The following is an 18,285-nucleotide window of genomic DNA, read 5'->3' on the forward strand; positions in this document are numbered from 1 at the left end:
GGTTCCACCTTGTCATCCTTCCTTCCCTCCTAACCACTGATCTTTTTGCTGCCTTTTCTCAGAATGTCCTACAGTTGGAATCATATATTATGAAAACTTTTGGATAGGCTTCTTTCACTTAATAATATGCATTTAAGTTTCCTCCATGTTTTTTTCATGGCTTAATAGCTCATTTATTTTTAGTGTTAAATAATATTCCATTGCCTGGATGTACAAGAGTTTATTTATCCATTAACCTACTAGAGGAAATCTTGGTTGTTTCCAACTTTTGTCAGTTATGAGTAAAGCTGCTATAAAATCCTGTGAGCAGGTGTTTTGTGTAGACATAAATTTTCCTCTCATTTTGATAAATACCAAGGGGCATGACTTTTGGATCATATGGTAAGTGTATGCTTATTTTTGTAAGAAGCTGCCGAACTGTCTTTCAAAGTGGTTGTGCCATCTTTGCATTCCTACCAGCAATAAATATGAAAATATGAATTCTTGTTGTTTCACATCTTTCTCAGCATTTTGTGTTGCCTGTTTTTTTTTTTTTTGGCCATTCTAATAGGTTTGTAGTGTCATCTCTTGGTTGTTTCAATTTGAAATTGCCTAATAACATATGATTATTGAGCATCTTTTCATATGCTTATTTGCCTTCTGTATATCTTCTTTGATGAGGTGTCTGTTGAAGCCTTTTGCCCACTTTAAAAGTCAGGTTGTTTGTTTTCTTATTATTGAGTTTTTAAGAGTTCTTTATATATTTTGGGTAACAGTCCTTTATCAGATATGTCTTTGGGAATATTTTATCCCAGTCTTCAGCTTATCTTCTGGTCCTCTTGCCATGTGTCTTTCAGAGAGCAACAGTTTTTAATTTTAATGAAGTCCAGTTTATCAATTATTTTTCTCATGAATCATGTCTTTGATATTCTATCTAAAAAGTCATTACCAAACCCAAGGCCACCTGAATCTTCTCATATGGCATCTCCTAGGGTTTCACAGTTTTATTACATTTTATATTTAGATATAGAATCCATTTTGAGTTAATTTTTGTGAAGAGTGTAAGTTTTGTTTCTAGACTCATTTTTTGGCATGTGCATATTGAGTTGTTCCACCAGTATTTCTTGAAAAGACTATCGTTTTTCCATGGTATGGTCTTTGATTCTTTGCCAAAAATCAATTGACTATATTTCTGTGGATCTATTTCTGGGATTTCTATTCTGTTTCATTGATCCATTTGTTCATTCTTTTGCCAATGCCACACTGTTTTGATTACTGTAGCTTTATAGTAAGTCTTAAAGTCAGGTAGTGGCAGCTTGACTTTGTTCTTCTCCTTTAATATTGTCTTGGCTATTCTGGGTATTTTGTCTCTGCATAAACTTTGGAATCATTTCATTCATATCCACAAAATAACAGGCTGGGGTTTTTAATATGCTTGCACTGAATTTATAAATCAAGTTAGGAAGAACTGACATCTTGACAATACTGAGTCTTCTTATCCATGGATAGCCTTTATTTTTTGCTAAGTGAAGAATACAAAGCTGGCAGTTTCTTCCTTCTGCACAGGAAAGATGTCATTCTTCATCTTTTAGCTTTCATTTTTTTCTGATGAGAAACCTGAAATTTTTATTTCTGTTCTTCAGTATGTAAGTTGTTTTTTCCTCTGAGCTGCTTTTAGGACTATTTCTTTGTCTTTGGCTTATAACTTGATTATGATGTGCCTTGATGTGGTTGTCTTTTTGTTTATCTTGCTTAGGATTCATTGTACTTCTTGATTTGTGAGTTTATAATTTTCACCAAATTATATATTCATGTGTACCTTCAAATATTGGAGCATGTTTGTAATAGCTATTTAAAGTCCTTGTCTGCTAATTTCATCATCTCTCTACTTCCTGAATATATTTATATTGACTGATTATCCTATTGGTTATGGGTGACAGTTTTCGGCTTCGTTGTTATTTTTTTTTACTTGCATTTTTTTTACATTTTTAAAATTTTACATTTACTTGTATTTTTTTACATTTTTACATTTTTAAAATCACAAGAATTTATCTTACGATTTGAGGTTCTGAACCCTTATTTGATGGGGCTTTACCCATTGAAATCCTTTGAGACTTGGACTTAAATACCCAGGGATTTATTGTTGTCTCTTCGACAGTCTCAGAGTGCTGTTAACCTGAAATTGCTTTAAGTTAATTTACCAACTTGGGGTTTTCTGGACCACACAGATTGTGTAAATTAGAACCTCACATATGCATTAGGGAAGCTGTGGTTATAAATTCTTAGAGGATTTTCTCACTTCTACCTAGAGCCCTAACCCCAAAAGATACATCTTCTTATCAACTCCTTTTCTGGTGAGTTAACCTTTTTTACTAAGTTTGTACTTTTTCTGACAATGTAACACTTCAGGATATGGAGGTTGGTGTCATTTCTAAGTCTTCACCATTCATGGACCCACAGTCTTATTTCTTTTAGAAAATGAACTTGTAGGTTAGGGAGACTGGCAAGGCCTCAAGAGCAAGCACAGAATTACTACTTTTGTTTCTATATCCTTTCATTTTCTGCCTCCGAGATTTTCATCATCATTGTTTATTAATACTGTTAAGGTCAGCCCTGTATTCAAAAGGGTATTTATGATATTTAATGTGGGATTTCTACGTGGTCTGTGGTGGGAAGATTTTTTTTAGGTTAGCTAGAACACCAGTACTGCTTGAAACACAAATGTACATCTTCCACTTCAATTCTTTACATGATTGGTACCCTTTCATCCCCTAGGTCTCATCCAGATGCCCACATTCTATCTTAAGTAAACACAGTCCCCAACCAGTTGTTCTCCATCACATTATTCTTTTTATTTCCCTCTCCTAACACACTGTAATTATCTTTTCCCAAAGGGTCTTTCCATGCATATTGTCTTCTCTCCCACTGGGTGTGTAGGAGCTATGACAGCAGGTACTAAATCTCTATTTTCTATTGTGTGTTTAGCCCCAAGGATAGTGTGTATCACAGAATGGACATGCAAATATTCGTTGGATGAATGATTGTTTTCTTGTAGCAAATAGAAATTAAAAAAACCCACAAAATATACTTCTAAAAAAACCAGATTATGCCAACAAGGGTGACATGTGAATGCTCAGAATTCTCAGCTTGGTGTTTATACCTTGTGATCTCAAATTATCAAAAAGTTATATAATTGCTCTTCAATAATCTCAGAGAGGGCAGCTGAGTTAAGAACACATTACTGCCCACCAATAGGGTACGATTTTCCCCGAAATCAAGAATTGGGCTATCCTAAATCATTTACCTTCTTTATAATTGAGGGATTATTCAGGTATCTGGACAAATGTGGCAGCTTCTTATTTCCATTTGGGCATGGCTTCCATAATGAATTCTGAAATTGTTACTCTTTTTTCAAATAAAAAATAAGAAAGTGATTTTTATTTCAGTATGTTGGGCTTTTATGAAGTTTTTAGCAGAATTACGAAAATGTCCTTCAAAGAATAGCCTAAAAATATCTTCAGGACATGACACCTCCCTATGGCCAAACAGAATCAAGAGTGTCTGTGTCACCTCCTTCCCTCTGTGTGTAAGTAGGCAGGAACTATTTCACAGAGAACTGAGTTCTGTATTTTGACATATCAAATCCCCTAATTACAACACTGAGCTTAGAAAATGTGATCTAAATATAACTAATTTCCCCCTTGTAAATCTGTTTTAACAAAATTTTCACACTGTTCATAACAGGTTTCTCTTGGGAAAAAAACATCTCTTGAAATAAAGGCAATCATATACCCTAACCCCAAACAACAAAAACAACGATAAAGTAAACATTTATTGAGTACTTCTAATGGGCTAGGCACTGAGTTAAGAGCTTTATCCCTATAGGTGAGTAAACTGACATAGAGAGATTAGGGAACTTGCTCAAGGTTAGTTAGTGGAGTTCTGTAACAATTCTTTATATTGCTCCACAAAAAAAAATATATTCAATGTCCTTATGTTTTGGAACCAGATTCAGCTCTTGAATTTCTAAGACTGATGATTCTATATTCTTTTTTCTTTGGTTGTTGGAAAACCAAATCAGAAGTCCATATCATGAGTTGAGAGAATGTGTGCTTGGGTCCTTATATAGAATATAAATCTAAATTAGTGGGAAGCTTTATTCATGCATATTTCCCCAATAATTTGGAAGTGTCCAGGTTGTATCTATTTTAAGCATAGTATTAGTGACATTTCACTCAAATTTTATAATGGATATTATTTTATTTCAGTGGCAATCAGTATTTGATTTGAGCCTGCAGCCATGAATCTTATCTTCATAAATGCTCCCTAACTAGGTAACTTTCTTGGGCTAAAATTCTCGGCTGGTTTATGAAGATGTTGAAGAAGATTCTAAGTCAGACACCTGGAATCTAAAATAAGACATTTCCATTTTCATATATCTCATGTTAAGGTAATTCTAAAGAATATCACTTTGGTATTTTGTTTCTTCAACTCTTTGATCACTTTTAAAAACTTGTTTCTCCATACTTCCTGGAGGTGGTGAACACTAAAGTGAGGTATTGGTATTCTTATAAGACATTGATAAGTATTGTCTAGAGCTGGAGAATTATGATACGTATGAATTTGTTTTGGTCAGCTTGGCCTGTATTCCATTTTGTTTAATTTTATGTTCTTTTGCTTGTAAGTTTTCATGTTTCCCGCCGCCCCCCCCCCTTGAATTCTTCCAAGATTTAATTCAATTGGAAAGTTCTCAGCACTAAGTGGCTAAGAAGGAAATACTCAGGTGCACCTGGACCACCACCACCCACACCTTGTAATGATGCCCTATAGTGATAGGGAGCACCTTTCTGCTTCCCTCGTAGGGGTGGGGAAGTATTAGGGATTTTCTAGAGCAGCTGAAATTTGATGAAGACTGTGAACAACTTGCCTACTGCACCTAAATAACAGGCTCTCTGTACAATAGAAATATGTCCCTGAAAAAACTACATAGGCTATTTCTCCAACTTATGTTTTCCAAGGCTAGTAGCTTAATATCTGTTTTTTTTTTTCTTTTCTGTCTTACTTAGCTAGAGACAATAAGTCATGAAGATGAAAAGTACAGCATAGGGATTATAGTCAATAATACTATAATACTATAATAATATATGGTGACAGATGGTGACTACATTTGTGAGCACTGAGTAATGTATAGTAGAACTATTGAATCACTGTGCTGTGCACTTGAAACTAATATAGTATGTCAATTAACTTTAATAATAAATTTTGACACAATGGTCTCATTTTCAAGAATATTATGAATTTTCTATGGAAAAGAGGAGATGTAAAAGGACTGATTCTTCCTAAAGAACCTGGAAAGAAATAATTCCTTTATCTCAAATTCAAAATGCATTGTCACTTACACTACAATTTTCTGGAAAGGAAGTATTGAAATAGCAAAATTCTAATTTTACTTTGTAACACTGCCATGATTATACCATGCATCTAAAGGTCCAGCATTTGTGGGACAAGGTGTCCTTGCAAAGATCTTTAGAACAAAACAAAACAGAAAAACTTGAAAGGAGAGATGATAGAGAAATGATACCAAAATATTTAATGTCAGATTCCAATATTAAAGTTAATTTAAACTTAACTATTTTTCAAATAAGTTGGCATAATTTTCCTTTTTGCTTGAAAGTTTTGATGACTGAATTTTAAGAGGTAACATAGTATGCGATATTAATTTTCATGGGGAAAATAAAACTCTATTTCCTCCATTACATAGATGAACTCCATTTGTTTTAGAAATTTAAAAAAATTACTCCCAACTTTCTATTATAAGTGTATATTAACCCAGGGAGGTCATTTATTGTCTCAGGATTTCAGTTCTCACCTCAATAAAGCCCCTAGGATTTAGAATAAATACTAATTAAGATGCAAACTCCAGTACTATGCACCCTATCTAGTCTAAGGGGTCATTCACTCACCTAGGGTTTTGGCAGGCACTCATGGCAGTGTCTCCACCCCTCAACACATCTGGGACATTTTCATCTTTCAAATGCTCCTCTGCTTCCTGTAGGGGGCTGCTTTTGGAGGGGGAGTATTCAGATTCTCCAACACACTCTTCTCTCTGATCTGTTTCGATCTGAATTAAAGGCACTTCCCTTGAGCAAAGTGACCGCCTGGCGTGGTTGACAGGCACAGCCCCATGGCATGAAGAAGTTTCCTTTTTAAAAGAATCTAAACTGTTGTGGTTTGTAAGAGGAGCAGCTTTGCTCTGAGACAACACTAGGGGATGTTTGCTTTCGGTAATGGAGTCTTTCCTTGGGTTACCAACGGACTCCTGAACAAGAAGAGTTGGCCCACTTTGCACTCTGCTCGAAGCTGATCTGTTTGCACATTTCTCCACTTGCATGGAAGAGCCACCAGAAACAGGCTCAGCCTCAGCTGCCTCAGCATCATCCACTATAATTTTGTTCTTCCGCATGAGGGCCTTGATTGAGTTTGCCCACGTCTCATGAATTAACATGTTGGTGATCTGGTCCGTTCCACCTCTCCGATACAAGCAAGAGTCAGATTTGCAGAGACCCGAGGAGGAAGTGCTACTGACTGGATGCACACTTAGGAAATCTTGCTGGCTGTTTTGAGCGAAGCCATCTAAAGAGTTGGCTTTAGTGGGTGCATTCACCGTCAGCCTGGCACCCAGAGATCTGCTATCTGGCATGGACGACTGCCTGTAACACAATGGGGATCGCAGAGAAGGTGACAGTAAGCCAACTGTCCAATCCTGGCTGCTTCGTCTGGAGGAGGTGCTGTCTCTGCTTTCTCTTTCAATGTCCCTCAGCATGTACCTATAAAACTCCTCGGTTATGCTCTCGGTGCTGGACTGCTTAGAGGGACAGCTTGACCTCACAATGAGGTGGTCATTTTTGCAGCATGCCTGTTGCATGGCTGAGTTCAGGATGCTGCAGGCATTCTTGCCTGCATAGTAATCCAGCAGTAACTCAAACCCTCTTCCTTCATTTTCCATCTGGTTCACCATGAACCTGGAAAACTCCTCAGTGATGCTTTCACAGCTGGACTGCTTGGAGACAGAGCTTTCCCTGCTAACTGGCTGACTTAAGGTACTCATTAAACCTAGGCTATTAATATGAGCCTGGGCATTAGAGTCCTCTTCTGGGATGCTTTCACAGCTGGAAGCCTTCAGTCGGTTCCACCTGTCTCCACTGAGTAAGCGGTTCCGGGGATGGCTCTGGGCTTGCCAGACGCCGTCCACCATTGAGAACTCTGTTAGGTTCATGATCTTGGCTGCCACTTCATTTGCAAAAATATTGACAGAATCTGGGACATCCTCAAGATTCATCGACTCATCCACAACCCTGTTCATCAGCTTCTCTTTAAGCTCTGGGTGCTCATCTGTTTTCCTCTTGATCTCACTGAGCCTTGGTGGCTTGTGCTTCCTCACTGTGGCCCCACTGGTCTGGTTTTCCTTCTTCCTCTTCAAGGACTGGCAGGATATGTTCGGGGTAACCAGAAACTCATTCCCTCTCTTCCATGCACAAAACCAGGGTTGTTTTCCATTTGAGTTGTCAAGGCAAATTGCTGCAATTTCAGTTGCCATGGAGACAATCATCTCTGCTAATTCTTCTGCAAAGTCTGTAATGCAGTATATATCTGCATGTTTTGCCTGTAGCACAGATTGAGCAGGAAGCAGCAAGTCATTCCCTAACAAAGACAGGTTCACTTGAACTTCGTTGTTTAGAGGGGAGGCACGATTATACTTCTCCTGGGTGTTTGCACTGGTGCTGTCCTCTGCATCCTGGGAACCTCTGCTGTCCTTGCCCACTGTCAGTGTCCATTCTCCCTCTGAAGGGGCTCTGTACTCATCCTCATTGTGCCTGAGCATCTGATGAGAGTTGTTTGGATCTTCTCCTGCAGTTCCTTTTTGATATATTTCTCTGGGGGGTGTTTTAGGAGTTGAAGAATCAGGCACTCTGGGACTACAGGGCAATTCAGATTGCAGCATGGACTTCTTGAAGAGTCCTGACTTTGCTGGGCCCTTGCTATCTTGCTTCAGATAAACATCATCTGCAAGACTAGTGCTACACGGATTGCTAAGTGGATAGCTGCTGGAATATTCAATGGCTTTGGTCCATGTTAGACCAGAAGCCTGGTCAGGTGGCCGGCAGCTGAATTCCGTTTCCGTCCAGCTGATGGTCTCATTAGCGAGGGTGGTGGGGCCTTCCCCAACCTGTACCAAATGACTCATCTTCTTGAACGTGAAGCATATCACACTGAAGAGCAGTTGATTTGCACTTTCCATCAAGGTGTCAAGAGTTTCAGGTGAATGCCTGCTATCGTTGGGATTAATTATTTTGTTTTTCTGGTGAGCTTCATCAATGCATTGCTTCAGGATAACATTGGACAGGGTCTGTGCCAGGTCATTCCTGAGGACATTTTCTGAGCACAAGATCTGAGGCTTTGAAGCAGTTTCTATGATTCTCTTGCTCATTGATTCCATGAGGTCTCCAATGCTGCTGCAGGGACTGGGCCTTGTTAAAACCAGAGCAGCTTCCTTGAGCAATGCCCAAGCAATGGCCTCGTTTCCCAGCTCTATGTTCTCCACTGTCGCCAGACTGCAAGGTGAGGGGGCCGCTGCACAGGCCTCAGTTGCACACGAGAGGCCTCTGGGAGCCTTCGCTTCTCCTGTTTCACCCAGGCCACACACAGCAATGGCACTTGCCACCTGAGTCATGCCACAAAGAGCGGATGGAAAGGAGTATTCACTGATGGATGGCTCCTTGAGTACTTGGGATATTTGAGTCTGCAGCGGTTCATTGCCTCCCACTGGATGCAGTGAAACCAAAGATTCTTGCTCCATTTTGAGGCTTTCTGTGGCCTGAGGACTGGAAATGGTTCCAATCACAGTGGCCGCACAAGCCAATGCGACTTCTAGAGCACTCTGAGGGTGTCTGCGGGACTTCTCTCCAGAGAGGACACCTGAGGTTTCAACGGAGACCTCCACCTCAGACCATGAGGCGATGCCCACCTCAGGCGCGGCATCACTGCTATCTGGACTCTGAACAATGACGATTTTGGGGAGCTCATCCCATGACCAAGGGCCCACCATACCTTTGGTGGAAGAGCCACTGGGTAGCAGAGCATTTCCGACAGAAACACTGACTGCCGATTCCTGGGGCAGTGTAGGCTGAGAATGGGACAACCGAATAAATGCGTCTTGCAGCACAGATTCTGCTAAATTTGTGGCATACTCGCCAGTTGTGGCTTCTCCATCTTGTTTGGGAGGAAGGGAGTTTATACCATCTTCACGGTCCCCTGGGTCTAAGCTGTTGTCATGCTCAGCGAGGGCACCATAGACGGGAGGCCCACCGTTCTTAACTATCCTGGAGAAGTAAGTGTCCCCTGGAATATACGGTGCCTGGGATTTTTCCATGTGACCTTTAACATTTCCTGAATAGTAATAATTTGTGGTTGGCCTCTCCTTCTGCACAGCTTCATCTTTCCATTCCGATGGCTCGGCCGATGCACCGAGGCTCTGCAAAGTGGTGTCTGCTGCTACTTTTTCCAGAGATCCTTCTGCTTTCATCGTCGGATGATATTTGCCAATACGTTTGTCTTCCAAAGCATAAAGCAGCTTTTCCTTGTTGCAATTCCATTCCTCCTGAGTGGCTTCCTTTGGTTTTTTACTTTCCAAAACATTAGCCGAGATATTTATATTTTCATCACCTAGTGAAGACAAAATGAGGACTCACTATTACTTTTTGGATAGCAGGATCTCATGAGTCTAAAATAACAATTAATTTTAAAAAAGGCCTTATAGCACCAGGGTTCTCCCCCATCCCCAAAAAACAGCATTTATAATGTTCCTTCAAGACAAGTGAATCTGAAGAGGTTTTTGAGTTTCGTTATGGAGCCCCACTCAACAAAATGGCTTTCAATGTGGGATATTAATGTCAGCACTAGAGTGGGAGAAGATAGCACTGGGGAACTGAGTGCTGATCACCTTTCTTTCTTTTTTTTTTTTCTTTAAAGATTTTTATTTATTTATTTGAGAGAGAGAGCACGAAGGGGATGGGGAAGGGGCAGAGGCAGACTCCCTGCTGAACAGGAAGCCCGATGAGGGGGCTTGATTCCAGGACCCTGAGATCATGACTTGAGCTGAAGGTGAACGCTTAGCCAACCGAGCCACCCAGGCACCCTTGATCATCTTTTTCCATGGCTCCATGGGAAAAGTAACCCAGACAGTTGCATCTTAGAGCTTCCCAGTGCAAACGGAAGGAGGAAGAAGAATGTTTACAGCAACCTCCACAGTAAGCCTTCCTGCAAAACTTTGCTCTAAAGTTTGGGTAGGACTTGTCCCAGGGACTGACAACAGCATCTGCAATATCACTTCCTCTGTGGCTAAGAGTGGGGAAGAGGAACACATCGTTCACTAAGCTCTTTGAATCAGTCAATCAAAACTGAATAAATGCTAAGTGCTAAGTACTCTCTTGTGTTATTTCCTTCTGTCCTTACCATAATAAAAGGTAAATATCATAAATACAAAAACCTGAATATAGTAAATGTAACAGTGCTAGAGGCATTATTATACTCCCAAATACTGGATAAAGAAACTGGGGCTCAGAAGGACTAGGTAACCAATCCAGGCTTCACAGTCTCAAAGAGGCAGTGCTAGAATTAGGCCAGTTTAAGTTGGCTTCAACTAATACGTGGCTTTGTGGAAGTCTCAGGGAAGATAACTTTCCTCCCTGTGATAGTCTTAGCCTCTTGGCAGGCTGGAGGATGTCCTTCAGCATCCCTATGCATCGTTAGGAAAATGGAGCCATCCAACTATCAAGTCTAAGTGCATGAGTCAGCATCCTCACTCATGGTCTGTTATCCTCCTGCCCTCCCTAAACTTGGTATGTGAAGATTGTGATGTGTCAGCCAAACTGACATGGCCTGAAACTTTCCCGAAATTTCACTCATTTTTAGAGGGTGACTAGTTTCAGGATGCGCATTTGTTTCATGGGGTAGTTCTCACCGCTCCTATAGTCTTCCACCTCGCTTTCCTCCTCCAAGTGCTCAGAGGCGGTGAGAAAGTCCTCCTCGATTGAAGACAGAGAGCAGTTGGTGTCATCCTCCACTTTTAAGATGTTTGTTTCCAGGTGGAGCTGCCGCTCCTGCACCAGTTCGAGACCGATCAAAAATTTGTTGATTTCAAAGATGATGCAGTTGGTACTGTTTGCCCTGTTCCCTCTCGCACACTGGACCAAGCAGATATCTGGCAGCCAAGGGCACTGAAAGTAGAGAGGAAAAAAGGCATTTATTGAAAGAGAGAATAAAAAACCATTGCTTCTGACCTTTCTTCTTCCACCAGTCTTTCTTGTTACAAGGAGCGGGGGGTGTTTAAAATATTTGGAATATCTTCTGGGATTTGATTGATGCATGGTTTGGAAAAGATTCAAGTGCTATTCGGGCACACAGGGTACCTAGGAGAAAGTCTGACTTCGGGGAAACTAGACCAGTTGCATCACATATTTTTGTTGTCGCCTGTCAAAGCAAAAGTGGCATTGGGCAGAGTTAAATAGGTTAAGGAAGACTTTCTTCAAAGCTCTTAAAGTAGGAAAGAGGGGCCAGAACTGACCTGGACCACAAATCCACTGAAACAACAAGCACAAGGGCTTTTAAGAGCTGGTATTAGAGGGCTGCAGGCCTTCTGCACCTCCTGATTGGCTTTATCCAGAGGAAAAGCTAATGTTCTTGTATCTGCATGGCAGGAGGTGGTTTTGCAAATTGGAGTCAGGCTCCTAATGAATCTAGGCTCCCATCCTTCCACACAGAAAGGGAAACTATCTTCTTTGATGATCTTACTTCAGAGATGGTTCTCAGGTCTCTGAAAAAGACACTCCTGGGCTTTAAACCTGGCATGAGGCTTTTCAAATGATTTACATCTCAAAGGGGCAGAGACTCCTAACGATGTTTTCTAAAGTAAATGTTCTAAGAAAAGGGTGTCAGTGCCTGGAGTCAGGAAGAAGCCTGTCTGAAGTCTAGTCAAGCTGAGGGGAATGTTGAGGCATCTTGGGCACCCTTCTTGATTAACCCGAGTTCCAGCTTTTCAGACCAAGATCCTTTTCTGCCTTGGTGATGTTCAGTAAAGTCTCTGCCAGTATTTCAGTATTTCTATTAACTACAGTTAGAATTTATAATGTGTATTGCTCATCTGAAGAAGCAGACACAATGAGGTACAAAGAAGTCCCCTGGAAGAGCACTGATTATTTCTAAAAGGCCAGCATAAACAATGAATCATGGAACACTACATCAAAAACTAATGATGTAATGTATGGTGATTAACATAACAATAGAGATAAAGAAAAATAAAAAATAAAAGGCCAGCACATGAGGAAAGCAGTGATAAGGAGGCCCAAATCATTGGATGGTGTCCCTGTGAGACCTATTAATTCTGTTCTCTTCTAGGGTGACAGACCATATCCTTATTCTCCACTACGAACTTTCCGCTTTCCATATTGTTGTTCATTAGAATAGTAATAAAAGTTTCAATTGCACCTGCACAGATGACTAGTAAATTACAAACATGTCTTGTGCGTTGGGATTTTTATTTTCATAAAAGGGACAATACACTGATTCATAGTAATTTTTAACAGAAAATTCTTTGAATGGAAACAGGAATTAGTGGGGAGGAGAAAGCTAAATAAATTTATATCAAAGTGGAATTTGAAATGTTTGGGGGAAATAGTCTACGTATACATGTTTATCTTACAAAGAGGATTATTTAAATCAAATGCTTATCTGCATTTAGAGTTCATTGGGTCTAATCCTAGTTAACTTGCCATTTTGGAATCCTTGAGTCTGAATACATGTGTGTGTAAGGGGTAAGTATGTGTACATGCAGAGAAATACAGACACATAGACATCCATATTGTATTTCTGAAAGTAGTATATCTTTTTTCTTACATAAATGTCATTTATTAATCTATTTGGTTGAATATTATGATTAGAATAATTCCAGGACACTTGATTACAAAATGAAAAATCCAGTCATTCTCCAAGGGGCCCAAGGGGGCTCAGAAACAGAATTGATCTATGTGCTTATGTAATTAGGTCTGTTTTTCAAGGAAAGGGGTTCATAACCTCATTTTTCAAAGTGTGGGTTGTAGACTAGCAGCATGGCAGATTGTTAGAAATCTATAATCTCGGGACCCACCCCAGATCCAGTAAATCAGAAACTGCATTTTCAAGAAAAATCTCTTGGTGATTCCTACATGCATTAACATTTGAGAAGCACTGGTCTATAGCTTTTATGAAATTCACAAGGGGTCTGAGATCCCCCACGATGATGAGGAACTAATGCTGTAGAGTAACAGTAGCTGGCTTGATTACTTTTATTTCCAATGAATTCAGACATAATGCACTAACTTGAAATTTACAAGATACTTTCTGGGTGTCTATTATATGCAAGGTATGCTGGGCGGTAGAAACATGAATTAGATGGGGGATGGGGGGTGGGGGGTTGGGGCACAATATCCTGCCAGTGGATCAGGCATGAATAAAAATAATTATAAAGTTGAACTAAATGAAGTTACCATATTTATAGGTAAAAAGGGTTGTGTATTGGCCATTTTCTATCATTCAGATTAAATATTTATAACATAAGGTTTTATATATTGTGGCAGGAATCAAAAGAGATATTACTAAATCAACATGAGCAGTTAAGTAATACCTCAAAATAAACTTAGAGAAAGGATTGTATGAAATGTGCAATGTTCCACGGCTACTGCATTTGTAGAAAGAAAATATATTTTCTTAACTATCTTCTTGAAAGTAAATAAACATCCTAGGAGTCTTAGGTAAGTGAAGGCCAAATGATACAACCTGTAAAATAATGGCAGGTATTGTTATATAATTTTTATTGTAGTCTATTAGGTGCTTTGACTATCCTATTACCTTTAAGGGACACATGGTTTCTATGAGGTTGGTGGTGCCATTACTCTTTTACAGAAGAGAGATCAGACACAGAAAGGCTAACTGATCCTTTCAAGGTTACACAAATATAAAATGGAAGAGCCAGCACCACAATCCAAGCCTGTTGGGCTCCAATTCCTATGTACTTTTCAATTCGCCCCATGGCTTTCTGGTCTAATCAGCAAAACTCCAATACCCAGTGAGGATGTACAATTTGGAAAGAAGAGTGGTTTGCATCTGGACCTCCTTGAACTCATGCATGCCCAGTAAAATTACGTGTTCATCTCATAGAAAGGACAGACACAGTAGTAGATCTTATTATTGTACCTAATATGCATCTTTGAAATTTTTTTATTTGGGAGAAAAGGGGGAGGGGACAGGGAGAGAGAAAGAATCTTCAGCAGGCTCCAAGCCCAGCACAGAGCCCCATGTGACGCTCGATCTCAGGACCCTGAGATCATGACCTGAGCCAAAATCAAGAGTCGGATACTTAACAGACAGAGCCACCCAGATGCCCCTTATTCTGCTTTAAATAACATTTTCTTTCTACTTCACCTTTTTGGACATGGAAGCAAAACGCTTTTCATTTGAATAGTCCTTCTCAAGGTGGCTTCTTCTTATTTTATTAAATCACTATGTCTAGTCTCTGAGAATAGAGGAAAGTTATTTTTTTAAATCTCCATGTTATAGACTAGGAAATTATAGTTGAGAGAGGCGAGGTAACTTGTTATCTGGACTACCGAAAATCTTTGGCGTTGCAATTTCCTGGGTCAAAGGTGCCAAGTGGCTTGTTGATTCCCTTCTTCACAGGGTCACTGGGAACAATAGCTATGCCCTGGGGACTGCTTTAGACTTCTTCCCCTTAACCCAGCTCAAATTGCCTATGCCATATTTCCATGATTATTTGTGGATTAACAGGTAACTAACTCTCATGAGTCAGGGCAGCCAAACTGAGACTATCCTTAAACAATTAGGTTATGGCTATGGTTGGCTAACATGGGATTCCATATTGATATGCTGCCCAACATTGCTGATCTATTAAAACACATCGACTGGGGTACCTAGAAAATGAGGTAGACCTTTGGGAGACTGCAGAAGGGTGAAGTGCTATGTAGGAAATGAGGGGGACTCTTGGGATAGAGAAGAATGAAATGTTTAAGAGTGCCACAGCTTACAGGCAATTCTTGACAGCTCTTAGGAAAAGTATGCCGAATGTTAAATATATTTTTGATGGATGATATTTGATGAGTCCTGGGCATTTGGACTTTCCCTGACCCCAATTAACATCTGTGCTGCTTTTGTGACACCACATCATTCAATCTTCTTCTGGTTTTCATACCCTGTGGGGCACCATTTTCTGGTCTACCCACGGTCCAAGTGATTTACATGGAGTTAATTGACCTCAAACTCTGAGGTGATCATGTGACCCAGCCTGGCCAGTCGGAACACTGCAATCCTCAGGCCATAGTGATTGGTTCAGAAATGGGCACATGACACATGAGAGCCAATAGAACACAATTAGACTTTTGCTGTGAGTCACCTGGAGGAGACAGTCACTCTTGCTCAACTTGAACCCAAAGGGATAGTGCCTCCTCCTGGGAAGAGACTTATCTGATGGCGGGTACAGAGAGAGAAAGTCCAAAAGAGGCCACAAGGGGAAATCCATGTCCTGAATACACTGTTCAAATAGCTGTAATAATCTACCCACTATACTTTTTAGTTACATTCCTTTTATACATTAGCCAATTTTCTGTTATGTTTAATTACATATCCTAATAGGCCTGGTGCAAAAATACTCTTTTAAAACTCAGATGTGAAAATTACTTTTTGTCATCATAGTTTTGCCCAAGATAAAGAGAAGGCACTTAGAACCATTTCTGTTTTCTCTTTTCAGGTGATTAATTTTACCACTAAGAAAATGTGTTATTAAATTGACCAGGAGAAATTTTGTTCTAGTCTTTTTTTTTTTTTTTAAAGATTTATTTATTTATTTTAGAGAGAGAGAGAGCATGAGCAAGAGGCAGAGAGGGAGAGGGAAAGAGAATCCCAAGCAGACTCTGCGCTGAGCACAGAGAGACATGGGGCTTGATCTTAGGACACTGAGATTACCACACTGAGATCATAGCCTGAGCTGAAACCAAGAGTCGGAAGCCTAACCAATTGCGCCACCCAGGTGCCCCTTTTCTAGTCTTGATTACCAAATTGTAATAGGCTGTGTGCAGATTTTTACAAAGCATCTGGACTAGATGCAAATGGGTGGATTTCTGAGTTTTTTGATATTTTGAAGGACTGAAGAATAAAAGAATATGTTCAAATTTTCCAGCAAAACTGAAACCCAAGAAAGAACGACTGGAGGAAAACAACTGTTCATCATTTTAATTTGTAGCTGTGTTATGTGTCACTATCAGCATACCTTATTTGGGAAGATCCACGATCTTTGATACAGCGTGCCTTTAGAAATCTTATATTTGTTTCTGTAAATCACCTAAACGATTTAGAATTGTAAAAATTTAAAGAATGTTATAATGATTTATCTAATAACAAAGAACATCAGTATACTGAAAAAGAATAATAGTGTCTGAATTCTTGCTTTATTTTTAATAATGCTCATTTCTTCTAGGAATTTTACTCTTTAAGGAAAATTCACTCTTTAAGGACTCACTCACTCACTTCACTCTTTCTAGGAAACTCACTTTCCATCCATAGGGTTACTATCCTATATTTATTAGCCTGGCTCACTTAGTATATCCTAAGAAATAAATATAAGAAGAAAGAAGAAATGCTAGGATTCTGGGACCATATGGTATGAATTAGAATTTTGGTATTGTTTGTGAAACAGAAGATGAGTCTGTTTTTTTTTTTTCCCCAAAAGAAAGTCCCTGTTCACACTTTCTTTTCCCAGGACCCTGGGATCATGACCTGAGCCGAAGGCAGACGCTTAACCATCTGAGCCACCCAGGCGCCCCAAGTCTGTTTTTGATTACCTAATAGATTTGAAGAAAACCAAGCTAAGCAGTCAATGCCCAGTGTGTCTGCTCTAGTTAGCATCATGAACTTGAGAAGATAATAAATGTTAGGCATTGAGGTAAGGGAAGCTCTGTCAAACTCTGAGTGGCATATTTAGAAGAAATACAAAAGAAGACTCTTCTTGATTACAAAGAGATTTTGGGGTCCTATGCTATGGGAGCTTATGTGTAGCATCTGTTTGAAGTTCATACTGACTTGTGCCAAGAACCGACCATAGATAACTTATCACTAATGAATATTTTACCAAGAGCTTACATCGCTTATCTGTGAAAGTTCAAAATCTGCCTGGAGATTTCCAGATGTTAACCCACTTAGAAGGACGATTTCATTTTCTTTTGGCTGTTGGACATTCATGGAGCTGATGAGTTTTGGAAGATCTGGTGAAACATTGACCAATTTCTGTAGAGGAAGAAATTAAGTAGTTTAGATAATTTCTTTTCACCTCCAAAACTCTACCCCAAAACTATTTATTTGCAAAAATAATACATAATGTATGCAAGCAATAGATTACTTAATCTACTAAGATGATTACTAGAAGAGATTGTGTGAAATTGAAACATAAAGGCTTAGATTGGAACAGAAAATTACTTAAACATAAAGCTTTAAAAACTCTAAATTTTCCAAAGTAGATATTTAATAAATACTGTCACATCACAAGTATACGTAGTAAGGATTTTTTTCCCTTTTAACTCTTGTAATAAGAGATTTGTTGACTAATATTATTGACAAAGGTCAATAATAATCATATCAATAATAAAATAATTTCCAATATTGATTTTGCTCTATGTACTAGGTGCTATGCTAAAGACTGTACATACATTACATCTTAGTACATTTAATCCCCACAACACCCCCACATGGATTAGGTACCATTATTATTTTCTTTTTACACATAAGTAGCCTGAGGCCCAGAGATTAGTTTATACAAGGTCATATAACTAAATCAGTGCCAAGTTTCTACTCTTAGCCATAGCAGAAGACCGTCTCAAATCACTCGTATAAATCTTCAAACACACAGTCCCTAAGATGCCAACTTGCTTTGGTCTCTCCTGCTCTCTTTGACAGACACTGTCTGCACCATAAGTCCATTAAATGAAATCATATGTAAAAATTTTTTTCCCAAAAATCCCTCCAGGACTACACAGATGAATGATATTTGAAGCTCTGTGGAAATCTATAATGGGTAATCTGGGCAATTGGGTTTGAGAAACTTCAAACGCATTTGCAGCATTATCAAGAAAAAACATTATAGGAATAATTGAGTGATCACAGCCCCACTGTTCTGATTGTCAACCTGCAAATAGTGTCTATTACACCACT

At 39.4% G+C, this 18,285-nt stretch overlaps 1 protein-coding gene across 1 annotated transcript in view; it reads right to left on the reverse strand.

Annotated features, from left to right (window-relative positions):
• The window catches only part of LOC110574335 (SPHK1 interactor, AKAP domain containing), a 126,242-nt gene that overhangs the window by 26,207 nt on the left and 81,750 nt on the right, over positions 1 to 18,285 (reverse strand). Inside the window, exons 4-6 of the mRNA XM_021682996.1 lie at positions 17,221 to 17,364; positions 11,000 to 11,255; positions 5,943 to 9,702 (exon numbers count right to left, since the gene is read on the reverse strand). Coding sequence (XP_021538671.1) covers positions 5,943 to 9,702; positions 11,000 to 11,255; positions 17,221 to 17,364 — 4,160 coding nt within the window. The remainder of the gene's footprint in view (positions 1 to 5,942; positions 9,703 to 10,999; positions 11,256 to 17,220; positions 17,365 to 18,285) is intronic.

The sequence above is a fragment of the Neomonachus schauinslandi genome, chromosome 3, assembly GCF_002201575.2.
Source record: "Neomonachus schauinslandi chromosome 3, ASM220157v2, whole genome shotgun sequence".
Taxonomy (NCBI): Eukaryota; Metazoa; Chordata; class Mammalia; order Carnivora; family Phocidae; genus Neomonachus; species Neomonachus schauinslandi.